General features: G+C 39.0%; 1 protein-coding gene across 1 annotated transcript; it reads right to left on the reverse strand.

The window, feature by feature from the left end:
• Positions 1–446: 446 nt before the first annotated feature.
• LOC122830142 (platelet-derived growth factor subunit A-like) lies at positions 447–11929 on the reverse strand. The gene is made up of 6 exons (XM_044115255.1): positions 11222–11929; positions 10864–10960; positions 5899–6006; positions 5560–5753; positions 1125–1251; positions 447–825 (listed from the first exon to the last, which is right to left on the reverse strand). The coding sequence occupies exons 1-6, from the start codon at positions 11282–11284 to the stop codon at positions 815–817; spliced, it is 600 nt and encodes a 199-aa protein (XP_043971190.1). The 5' UTR covers positions 11285–11929; the 3' UTR covers positions 447–814.
• Between the last annotated feature and the right edge of the window lie 411 nt (positions 11930–12340).

A 12340-nucleotide genomic window follows, 5' to 3' on the forward strand; every position in this document is an offset into this window, starting at 1 on the left:
TCACTTTCCATATTTTCCCAATAACAAAAGGCTGTAGGGTGGTCCAGACTGCAAAAGGGCCTTGCAGGGGCAGTAGCCCAGGGTGTCAATTTTCACGGGGTCCAGAATATATATATATATATATATATATATATATATATATATATATATATATATATATATATATATATATATATATATATATATTTATTTTTTTAATGCAATTTTCTCAACATTTTCATGCATGTGCTTTAAAAACAAGCCCTATTAATCTGGTTTTATATAACAACAACAACTTGTATTTTATATAAATATTTTTATTTATTCAGTAAAATCCTGCTTCCATTTTTGATGAATAAAAAGTACCAGAAGTAGAAAAAAAAACACAGCATTAAAAAAACATGATTATAAAAATCAGGGTATATACATGAATGTTTTACCAGAGGAAGAACAAACGTTGGAGTAGAAAACCTCAAGCCAGTCACTGTTTGAAAAAAAAGAAAATATTTCAACCAGATGGCGATCTTTAGTGCTGAGCTGTTACTGTTCAGGTGAAGAAGCAGAGCTACTGGTTCGTTGATGTAATGATGAAACGTATCACACATCCAAACATTCGTCCTCTGAGTTGAGAAATGTTCTGTCCATCTGAGGTGCGTCTCTGAGCTGGGGAGATTTTCAGAATGTGCTATTTTGCAGCAAACTCTTAAGTGTACACTTCAGGTTTCCAAATGAGTCGCATGAATCCCACACAAGATCGAGAAAAATGCGTCCCTTCTGCAGCGGGCGGTGACGAAGTCAGAGGAAGTCATCCACCGCAGCATCTGCCTGTCTCTGTTCACCTGATACCTGATTAGAGAATAGACTTTATGAATATGAGGATGGACAAACTCATGAAGAAGTAGAAGAATTACATTTTCATTAACCATAAAATTGTGCAAACTGAAAAAACGAAAATAAATGTGCTTAAATGTGCTTAGTTAAAGTAAAACAATACAAACCAATATGTGATTTAAAAATGGCTATTATGTAAAGGTGGGGAATGTTTTTGATGTGTTTCAGTTTTAATTCAGCAGTACATTTCAGGAGAAGTGCTGGTAAATTAGTTTGAGCCATTAGCAACAGGTAGCATTCAATGGTTTGCTCACCATTATCTCTGTCCTGGTTTTGGGTGATGTGCCACTTGTTGTTGCATCTGCACTCTAAGTGGTCCTCCAGTGTCACCTCCACCTCCCTCAGTTTGGGCCGCCGCCGCACGTACTCCACCTTCGCCACCTGAAACCAAACACAGAGAAGCAACATTCAGTTTCTATGCTGCTCAGATCTGTAACAAACATCCAGACAACTGCAAAACAGCGGAAACACTGATTTCCTCTAAGTCAAGACTAAAAACCCAACAGTGATGACTGTAAAGGGAGCACTTAACAAAATGCTACGTCTGTTCCTGGCTTCCAAAATTGGTGACAGTATAATATGTTCATGATTTTATGATATAAAGCACTTTGAACTGCTTTGTTTCTGAAATTTGCTATGCAAAAAGCACATTTCAGATTGATTAAAATGCAGGCGACAAAGAAGCAGGTGAAGAAAACTTTTTTAAGCCAATAAAAACAACATAATTTCACTCGGCTCCTTCAGACTAGCCAACAGCAATTAGCAACCTCTTGGTGAAACAGCACATCTGCTGAGCTCATTATAGGAGCTATTTCTCAGGAAAATGCTGGCAAAAACTTTGTTAAAGGGTTGATAGAAGAGCCATGTTGTGATATAATTTTAGAAAAAGCAGTGTTTAAAGACACAGAGGCCCAATTTCAAGACATTAAATCAGGAAGTAAAATTTATTTGAAGTCATATGTGCCTGGAAAACACATAATACCGCCACTTTAAATATAGAGTATTTAAATGTTCATGAAAAGCCCTGCGCTCAATGTTCAATAAAACATAAACTCGCATAAACTTCCAAATTTATGGAGAAATTCAGCAAGTTTGAGGAAACTTGTCCAAATGTGATACCTGTGGCCATCGGTATTATGAACAGATTGTTTTACACCAACAAAAGGAAACTATAACAGGTGCAGCACGGAATATCTGGACTGCATCATTTAAAGTCGATTCATTTGCATGTGAACACTTTTTTCCGTATCAAAATATAATTACTTCAACTTAAACTAAAAACACATCAGCTTGAGGCTCCTCCTTAACTTCCTGATCTTATGTAACACCTCCAGCACTATGTAAACAGATGGGTGTGGCTCCTCTTGTTTGGATGAATGAATTGCATTCATAAGGACAAGAGGCTTGATTTCAGTGTCAACACACAGACACACACACTTAGTGCTGCAGGAGCTGCTCTTCGTGTGTGCGCAGTAATCTAGTCCTAAAGCAGTTACATAAAGCGCGAGTGCTTCCCAAATTGGTTGGAGCTTTAGGTCTGATTGGAACAGCGTCTCCGCTTCAAGTCTGAACAAATTCACAAACAGCCAAGCCGCCGAGGCTTGGAGGAGGGACAGAGCGGGGTTAGCCGAGGTGAGAAACAAGAGTGAGACGCCGCTGAAAGGTAGGCTCTGCTGTTCTGCAGAGGCTGGCCTTAAAAAGAAAATAAAAAAGTTTATTCTCAGGGATTTTTATTATTATTATTTTTAACCGTGAGCCTGGATATGACAAAGTGTGAAGCTGCAGGATTCAGAGGCAAAGTTGAAAACCTGTAAAAGTAAACTACCTCATTCGTTCATCATAAGACTGTAAAACGCAAAGTTGCTTCATCAGTTGAGTCTGAGCTGCGGCCTGCGGTGGATCCGTTTTTACACTGCGTGTGTTTGTGTCGATGCTTTGGTGATTTATAGCAATTCACTCTTTTGGGGTCACGTAAAAACAGAATGAGCAAAGTTACCCTGATCACTTCGCTTCAAGGTGCAGAATGTAACTTTTATAATTTTTTTTTTACATATTTGTCAAAACTGTCACTATTGCAGGAGACATAATCTGGAAAAAAATCAAATTTTCTTTCCTTCCTTCTATTTTGATTATTTTTTATTTTTATGCGGGAAAGTCTTCACCATCAACAAAAACAGAACATTATCAGACTTATAGCGTTGGCTAATTTCAAATCTCCACAGCAGATTAGAGGTTAATAATGTGGTTTTCTTGCTCTTTTGCAGTTAATTTTTTTATTTTTTAATATTCATGTATGGTAACAAAGATGAAATCAAGGACGGATTTAGAACCCCACACATCTACGCCCTCCAGGTTTAGATATAGAAAAGAAAATCTTTGCTGGGAATGGAGAAAAAAAATAATTGCAGTTGAAAGTTTACAGTGGCAGGCTGATGCTTGTTTAGCACTTATGTAGTTTATCTTCAGTAGCACAGTTTATGTCTGGAGTTGGAACATTTCTGGCTTTCAGCCACGATGTTGCTAAATGTCATACAGATTGACCAAGAGAACCCAGTAAGAAAAATAACAATACAGGGTTTTTTTGTAGTAAAACTATCCTTTGTTACAAGTTTGAGAGTCTCTGCTGTAGGTAGAGTTGTTGAATGGTTTTCATTTAGCAGGATGCTAACTTTGTGCGAGTAGCTGCTCTTTTATACGTTAGAGTGACATGCAGTTAGAAACACTGCATCTTATCAGAATTGTCTGAACATTGTCAGGAACTCTTCACACCCTCACTGTGAACTTTATAGAAAAATGCTATAAGGCAAACAGTGCAGCAGCTTCAAAGGCTGCACGGCTTTCTGCCTCAGGCAGAAAAAATGCTGGCAGGCACTTAAACATGGTGCATTTTACACCATGTTTAAGTGCCTGCCACCACATTTTACACCACTTATCTCAAGCTTTTTGTTTTTAATCTGTTTTGTGTTTTTATCTGTATATCACTTTTTTTTTTACACTTGTTAAATAAAATAAATGGATTTGATTAAAGCTCTAATGGAGGTTAAATTTCAAAAAACGTATCTGACAATAGATCACTGCTAAAACAAAAATGGTTAATCAGAAAAGACTTGTTGATTCTCATCAGACTTGAAATAAATTTATAAAGCAACACCAATGCTGTTTTTCTTCTGAGTGCTGCCATATGGAGCAGGGATGCAGTTGTGACCGTTTACCCTCTGAATGCTGAACCTCGGCACATACGAGCGACTTTATTTTTGATTTCCTCTGTGAGCAGACAAAGAACGACTCCTTTCATCTGAGATTGGGTTTCCAAAGCTTCGAAAATAAAATTCTCCTTCTCTTCTTTGTCTCTGGCAACTCTCAAGCACTCAGAAGCCCCTTCCAGCTTTCTTTTTTTTTATAACAAATATTTCAAAAAAATTCTCCTTAAATCAACTTCAGTCAGTTGGTAAAGATCAGAAACATGGATTTAATTCCCATTAATGTTCAACCAATCAATCAATCAATCAAGTTTATTTGTGTAGCACATTTCAGACGCCTCTGTTCTGAAAGCTAACATTTTCATAAACAAACTCACTGGCTGAATCTCAAGCATCAGCAGACACACTCATAATCACACACACATGAACACACACGCGTTTGCGTGGCTATCTTTGTGGGGACTTTCCATTGACTTCCATTCATTTCTACAGCCTAAACCTTACCATTACTATAACCCTAACCATTACATACCTAACCCTGACCAAAACTTAATTCACACCTCAGACCTGAAATGTAACCCCTCACCCAAAAACAGCGTGTCCCCTGTGGGGACCAGGCTTTGGTCCTCACAAGGAGCAATGGGTCCCTACAACGTAGTATGTATCAGGACATTGGTCCTCACAAGGTATTAGAAACAAACGCACACACACACACACACACGCACACACACGCCCACAGTGGTTCAGCTGGTGGTAGGAGTTACTTTTGCCAGATTCTGTGTTTATCTAAAGTATAAAGGCCTGCTGTGTCTTTATGTTTTTATTTGTTTTGTGCGTATAAGTCTTGAGGGCGTGTGGGTGCGTGGGTGGATGTCTGCGTGTGTGTGTGTGTGTGTGTGTGTGTGTGTGTGTGTGTGTGTGTGTAAGTATTGAGTGTGTCCCACTCATGGACAAATAACAGAATCCTTTTGTACATATCAGTCAAGAAGTGATCAGTGTTTACAAAGAACATGAAAGCTTATTCAGCTACAGTTTCAGTTTGCTGGTGTCATGAGAAAGCCATGTTGTGTTAGTGGAAGATGGTGTTAGAAAGCAAAGACGACACAGACTTCAATTACTTTGAATTATGTACTCTGCAGCTTAAGTGTAGCCATCTTTAATCTTTACAAAAAAAGGGGGAGATAATTCCAGTGATTCTGGAATCACTGAAATTCAAGAATCACTTGAGGTGAGAGAAGTCCTTGTGGAAGTCCTTGTGGTGGCTGTTTAAACACAAATATTAAATTTTGGAAAAATCTATTAGAATCACAATCTCGCACTATTTTTTTATTTTTAGATGCATTCAATAAGTGCTATTAATTGCATAACTGTTTTTTATTTTTATTTTATTGTTATCTGGTACCCAAAACAACTGAATGTTCATAAAGAACTGAATCAGAGCAGAACTGACAGAGTAATGGACACAGTGAGGTGGGATTTCGCATTTTACCTTGACAGTACGGAGTTGTTTGTGTGCCGCCTGGCACCTCATGTTGTTCGTGTTGCAGCAGCCGGTGCAGCGCTTCACTTCCACGCAGGGAGGCCAGATGATGAAGTTGGCCGAAGTGGGATCCACCTGACTCCTCGGGATTTCATAAATTGTCGTGCGCACTTTGCACACAGCCGGCACGGCTTCCTCCACCACTGCAGGGGGGGGGAGGGAAAGGACCTCAAACGCTTTCAGCAAGCTGCTGTTGAAGGGCTAGACTGCATAATCTTGCTACATTTGCTGTGCAAACAACTAAAAATTTATTTGAAACAGAATTATTTTGCAACTCAGCGTCCTCACCGGTGCTTCTCCTTTGTCTTGTGTGTAAGTCTGGTTTATTGTGAGTCGGGGAGAGGTGAGAGAAGTCCTTGTGGTGGCTGTGTTTGGTCTCCTCGATCACCTCGTTCTCTGGACGGAGACAAAATAGGACACATTGTACTGCTGGGAGCATGGTGAAACGCAACTTCTCACACTCATCACATCATTTTGATGACCTTTGAGAAACTTAAGATTTTCTCCAGTCTAAACGTGTTTCAAATTGAATTTTTAAAGGAGAAGTATTTTGAGTTTTCCAGCCACATACCCATATTACATTGCTAAAAATTCAATATATCAAATATAATTTAAAGGAAATTTGACTTCAAAATTTAAAGTCTTGAAATTGAGGCCTCCGTCTCTTTAAGAAATTCCAGGTCTTTCTGAAGCTCCGCCCTCAGGAAGTTACAACATCCCTCCTCCTCGGTGCTGTGCCTCAAAGGCAACGATAGATCCACCCAGGTGTTTGCTAATTGCTGCTGGATAGTCTGAAGGAGCGGAGTGAGGACTGCTCTGTGAGGCGAAAGCTCAGAAGCTTGGAAACCGCAGCTGGGGGAGGAGCTATGCCTCGAAGCCGGAGCTAGGTCCACCCAGCCATTTTGCGCAGCTGAATGGTTGTCATGGGAAATTAAAAGGTTTCTTGAGCATTCACAAAAGAATCATAGCAACAGTCCAGGTATGTTTTCAATGAGTGAATAACATTATAACTTGATGAAAAAAGTCAATTTTAAATAATACTGAACCTTTAAGGATGTATACATTCGTAATTAAATATATTGGGCTTATATTCTTCAAAGAAAATCATCAAAGGACAAATAAAAAAAATAAATCTCTACCTTGAATTCTGTCGTTTTTTTGTTGTTTTCTCAGAACCTCTTAAGATACATTTGATGAATGATGAACAGGAATGTGAAAAACAAAGCAGGATGAATTTAACTTCTCACTCAGAGGAACGTCCTCTTGATCAGAGTCTAACGCGGTTATTCTAACTCAGTTATGGTGTTTGTACATGTCAACAGGTCACTGGGTCTTCTCCATGTGAATTTCATCTGAGAAAAACAAACCTGTTTGTGAGCGTGTGAAGAACTTCTTAAATTGAGTTTGAAAGCCAACGGGAGCTGCTTGGGGTCACCCAGAGGTCGTCAGCTGAGGAAAAGTTTCGCTGAGTCAGGGTTTGAGACAGTAGGAGTTTAAAGCACAGCAAACCTCTTGTTTGTTTTTGTTTTTTTAAGCACAGACGGTTAGCTGTCGTGAACTGAAATATTGATCCTTTTTTGGCCATCAGAAACAATATAGTACACGATGAGTTCAAGGCTTTTGGGTACAGTTTGAAACTTGTGTTCTTTTGCATGTGACAGCGACTAAATGATACATTTGACACATTTAGGACCATGTTGGACTGCGAGACACTGATTTCAATCTGTTTGACTGGATTGTATTGGTATGATTTTGATTAATTGTCTATTTTTGTATAATAAGAAATTAAAAATGCTTCTTTTTCTTCTAGCGTGCTTTGAAATCTAAATTTGTTGTGAATTGGTGTTACAAAAATGTATAAAGCTGGTCGACATCATTCTTGGAAGACGAATTAAAAAGTAGACAGACGGAGCATATAACACATGTTGGTGTCCCTCAGGGTTCTGCTTTAGTTCCCAGGGGTTGTTTTTTTTCCCGCACACAAGATCCGTTGGGGAGCAATATGATCAGAAAACAAGCAATTATTTTCATTGTATCGATGATGAAACCCAGTTATAGCTTTTTGTTAAGGGATAAAAGACTATTCACCTGCTGAAGTACCGATCTATTTAAGTTATGCCAAACCAAAGTTGTTGTCCTTTAATCCCAAGAAACTTGGAAAGGCCAGGTTTGGTTTCATGGTTTCTGCTGAGGTTGTTCCATTTACCTCCAGTGAATAAAGTTCAGAACTGTCTCCATCTCTTCATGATGAGATTGAAGAAAAATTAATTCATGGATCCTTCCCTTGCAGACTGGAATACTGCCGTACCATTTGAGAGCCTGACATTTTCCTGCGTTGAATCTATGAATTAAATTTGAAAATTCAACTGATTCTCAGGTACAGAATGAGATACAGTCTTCAAACGTATGGAATCAACTAATTGCCTGGATCTTCAATATTTATTTACTCTTTGCTTTTAAATATGAACTAAACCCCAGTTATGTCAGTATTTCCAGTTTTTTTGAAGTGTTTGTAACTAGTTTTGCTTCCTATTTTGTTCATCATTTTACTTCCTTTTAAAAAAATCCAACATTTGCTGCATTGAAACTTTTTTTTCTTTCTTTTTTTGCTCATTTTATCACTGAAGTACCAGGTCTACATCTAAGCCTCCATAGTGGGAATCCAGCTGTTGATGAGACTCAGAGACAAATGATAAATGTGTGTGTCACCTGCACACATTTACAGACATCTAACAAATCAATAACAAAAATTGTGAAGATGACCGGTCTGACAACTGAACTTTGCGGGACATACGTTACGCTACGTTACGTTACGTTACTTTATCCCTTAAAACATTAGAGATTCCATCAAAAACAATCACATCTGTTGGAGAAATATGATTCTATACAAACAAAACCGTGTTCAGAAAGATCATATTATACAAATTTGCAAACGACTCATAATTTCCACATACAGAACATCCAAAAAAGCTGTTTTTACAGCTCACCCCGACCAAGAATTTGCAGCTCAGACCTCCTTGTGGTAATGACTCTAACTAACTTGTTTCTGTGACGGCGCACATATTTTTTGTTTGTGCAGATATTCACACAGCGTGCTGGCTGACCCGACAGAGTCCGCCCCTGACCGTCTCCCTCTCTCCGTCTCGCTCCTCTTGTGGCCTGACACACTGGAATTCCAGCATGAATTATACATAGCAACACAGCAGCCTTGCAGCGAGCCCTCCTCTCAAACTAATAATGGGCAGCATGACAACAGTATAATGAAGTGAGCCACTTGACCCCCACTGAGCCTGGGGAGCTGTCACACTCTGAATTTGCATCTCAATGATGCCAGGATTAATGGTGGCACCGATCTTTACCGAAAGACAAGAAAAAAAGAAAAGCAGTAAACGTCTCACGAGAAACGAAACGATTTAAGTTGCAGGAAATTTTTAAATGCTGCAGAAGTCAGGGATTTTTTTTGTGTGCGTGTGCTTTTGTTTTTCTTCACTAATTCATCCAAATGTGGTTTTGTGTTCACTGTTTCCACTTCCAGGTCAAACCTTTAGCTAACAAGTGGAAAAGGAACAAAGATGATTTAAACTGGTTTTATTAAAAAAACAGAGAAGGTTTGGCTTCCAGCAGTATCTGGAAAGGCATCCCAGTAATGAGATGATTCACTATCTTCATATTCTGCCATGAACCACATGAAAATAATACTTAAGTCTTTCAAGGAGCAAACAGAGGTCAAGGCAGGGCAAAGAACGGCACACACTAGCTCCTGGTGGCTAACGTTTTATAACTAGCCAAAAAACCAGACGGGTTTTTCCAAGGGTTTCCATCAATGTCGTTTACTTACATTTTTAAAGACAAGAATCAAATATGTTTCCTGTACCCCTAGAATACTTTGTCTGACTCTCAGCAGAATTTCGAGATAAACTAAGGCTCCAAAAAGTTAGCACTTCAAAAATTACTAAAATACTGAGTCATTACATTCCTACATTTCAAACACCTCTTGATGAGGTAAAATAGGATGGTTTTTTTGCGTAAATTAACCAGCTAAAATCTGCATCCCAAACTCCCAATGTAACTCTGTAAAGACAAGAAGGACAAAATAAAAATTGTTTTTTAAAAGTTTGTATATCAAAATATTGAATAAATAATGAGATGCAGAAAAAGGATTTTACATAAAATCAAGAAAATTCTCTTTAGAAAAAAACAGAGTTCCTTTAGTCAGAAGCTCCTTCAAATTTGTTGTGAAACAGACTGCTACAGGATATCTTTCCTGCCCCTACCCATAACCATCTACTATAACTCTTTGAAGAATTGTGAATTAATATGAGTTAATTTAACTTTTGAATCAATAACATTAACATAACCAATAAGTAATTGGACTTCATAAAAAGAAACATTATTGGCCTCTGGAGTAACAATAACTATGCTTCAATATTAAAACAGCAGTAGAAATAATTGTGTTTTTTCCCTGATTCACAAAATAATTATATTACAGCAAGCATTTTTGCTTTGAAATATTATGCCATTTCTGGTAACTGAGACCCACCCAAGACCAGAGCCTTGAGGGACCCCTAAAGGGAAGTCAGAGATAAAGAATTTATTCCTATTTATCTATAATCTTATTACATTGTTTACAAGCTTAGAAACTGTATTTATTTCTACTTTTTCACTTTATTTCTACTTTCTAAATGCAAAATGAAATTGTGTTATTGAAAATTCCTTTCAAACCAGTTCTTGCATGAATGTTGCCATCGGCCAACTCCCCATTGACTGAGTGAGAATAAAAACATTAGAAATCTCATGTTTTAAGGCAACATTGATAGACAAATAGGTTGTTGCTTGTTGCTTGGGCACCCATTGTTTATTGCCCCCCCCACTGTGAAAGAGCCCATGTCAAAATTCAATGGTTTGGAAAATATTTTAAGTGTTATTTCTTTAATCTGCTGTTTTGTGGTGGTACATGAGTTACCTCATCTCATATTTTTAATTAAAAATGTAACTCAATTGGTTTAAACTCACATGTTGTGTTCATTAGTCAACGTACAACCGGTCAGTATCAGACGGAGGACTAGCTAAAAAAAAAAAAAAAAAAGCTACGTTTCCATTGTGTTTTCGTTACCTCGAAAAACCTGTAATTTATTTGTAACTAGAGTAATTTAAACCATATCTTCCGCTGAATTAGTCCTTAATAATAAATTTATAAGGACAACTGGTGATTTGGAGGAGTGCGAGATGCTATATTTAAAAAAAGTGCTTTACCTACGGTGTCCATTTCTAGCAGCCGCTGGAGGTCGCTGATGCTGCGGATCTCGCTGCGGGACAGCCGCTCCAGCAGCTCCTGAGGGAGAGGAGACTCCTGTGCAGACACACAATTACCACATTAATTCAGAATGAAATATGTAAGTGCGAAGTGGTGCAAAAAATATCAATCGCGTAGACATCACGCATCCTAAAAAGAGCCCTGAAGCAGACTCTGGTTGGGTCTTTTGCAAAGCAACAAAAGCACAATCTGTGATAATCCTACACGCGCCTAATTGAACTGTAACGTGAAACTATGACAACGTACGGCGTCTCAAATCTGAAGGTAAATCGGCGCGTTGTTATTTTCAAGGCTCACCTCGGCAGCGGTGCGTAATAGGCAAAAGTAGCCGGTCAGGAGGTGGAATACCGCGGCTTTCATCTCCGCTCAAGTCCGCTGCATGAGCACGACGGGGCGAAACTCCGGTGCAGGAGCCGGGCTGCTGCTCCCTGATCCTCACAGCTTTCAACCATCCCTTGGAAGGAAAAGCTGCCTCCAAAACCTTAGACGAGGTGACTCCAGCTCAACATTCAAGTCAGGTTTTAGACCATGAGAGAAACTAAATGAAGAGTGCGGAATGGTGCTTCTGATATAAGTCACTTTAAGTGACAAAATCACAACTTTTCCAAGAGAGATAAAGACCCACTAGCAGAAAAAGACCTTAATGGGAAAACTCAAATAAAACGGAGGCAGATGATCTCCAGCAAGTTCTTTGCTTCAGATTCACAGGTGAACAAATAAAGTTGATCAAATCATATATATATGTTATTATTTTTTTACACACACATCCAGAAATCCAGTGCTCTTCACAGCGGGATCCGGTCCAAATTCACACACTTTATTCCACCTGCAGCGTTTGGTTCCTTCAGCGTGTCGACGGAACCACGAACATGTGGAACCTCTTCTGCTTAAATCGACTCAACCTTCAGCAGCCAAACTGAAACAGTTGGTGAATATGTCCGGAAATCCGCAGCGCAGCCCGCGACAGGAGATGGCAGCGAGCTGCACGCGCGGCTGTGGGTGAATGAACACGAGACGCTTCAGTCACAGAATATAACGCTGCGCGCCCTCGAGGTACTGGACGCGTGAGCGCGCTTTGCGTAACGGTAGCCGCGTCAAAAAATGAGGAATTCTTCAAGTTTCTGCAGCTGCGCAGTTTGGTCCAAATGTAGAGTCTCCCCACTGGTCCCAGTTTGGAAAACAGTTAGAGTGTCAATGGGCGAATAGGGAAAATGAAAGGATTTGGAAAGATGTTTGAATTTTCAGACTTTATATCTAGACGTTTCACCCATTTATCCATGCAGCTTCTCTCCTTCCTTCTTTCCTTCCTCCCTTCTTTCCTTCCGTCCGTCCTATCATTGTGAATTAACAGTTTATATTCGTGATTAATTTGATAATCACTTCAGCAAATCATTGCTTTTTTTTGTTAATCTTTGC

Source organism: Gambusia affinis, linkage group LG04, assembly GCF_019740435.1.
Source record: "Gambusia affinis linkage group LG04, SWU_Gaff_1.0, whole genome shotgun sequence".
Taxonomy (NCBI): Eukaryota; Metazoa; Chordata; class Actinopteri; order Cyprinodontiformes; family Poeciliidae; genus Gambusia; species Gambusia affinis.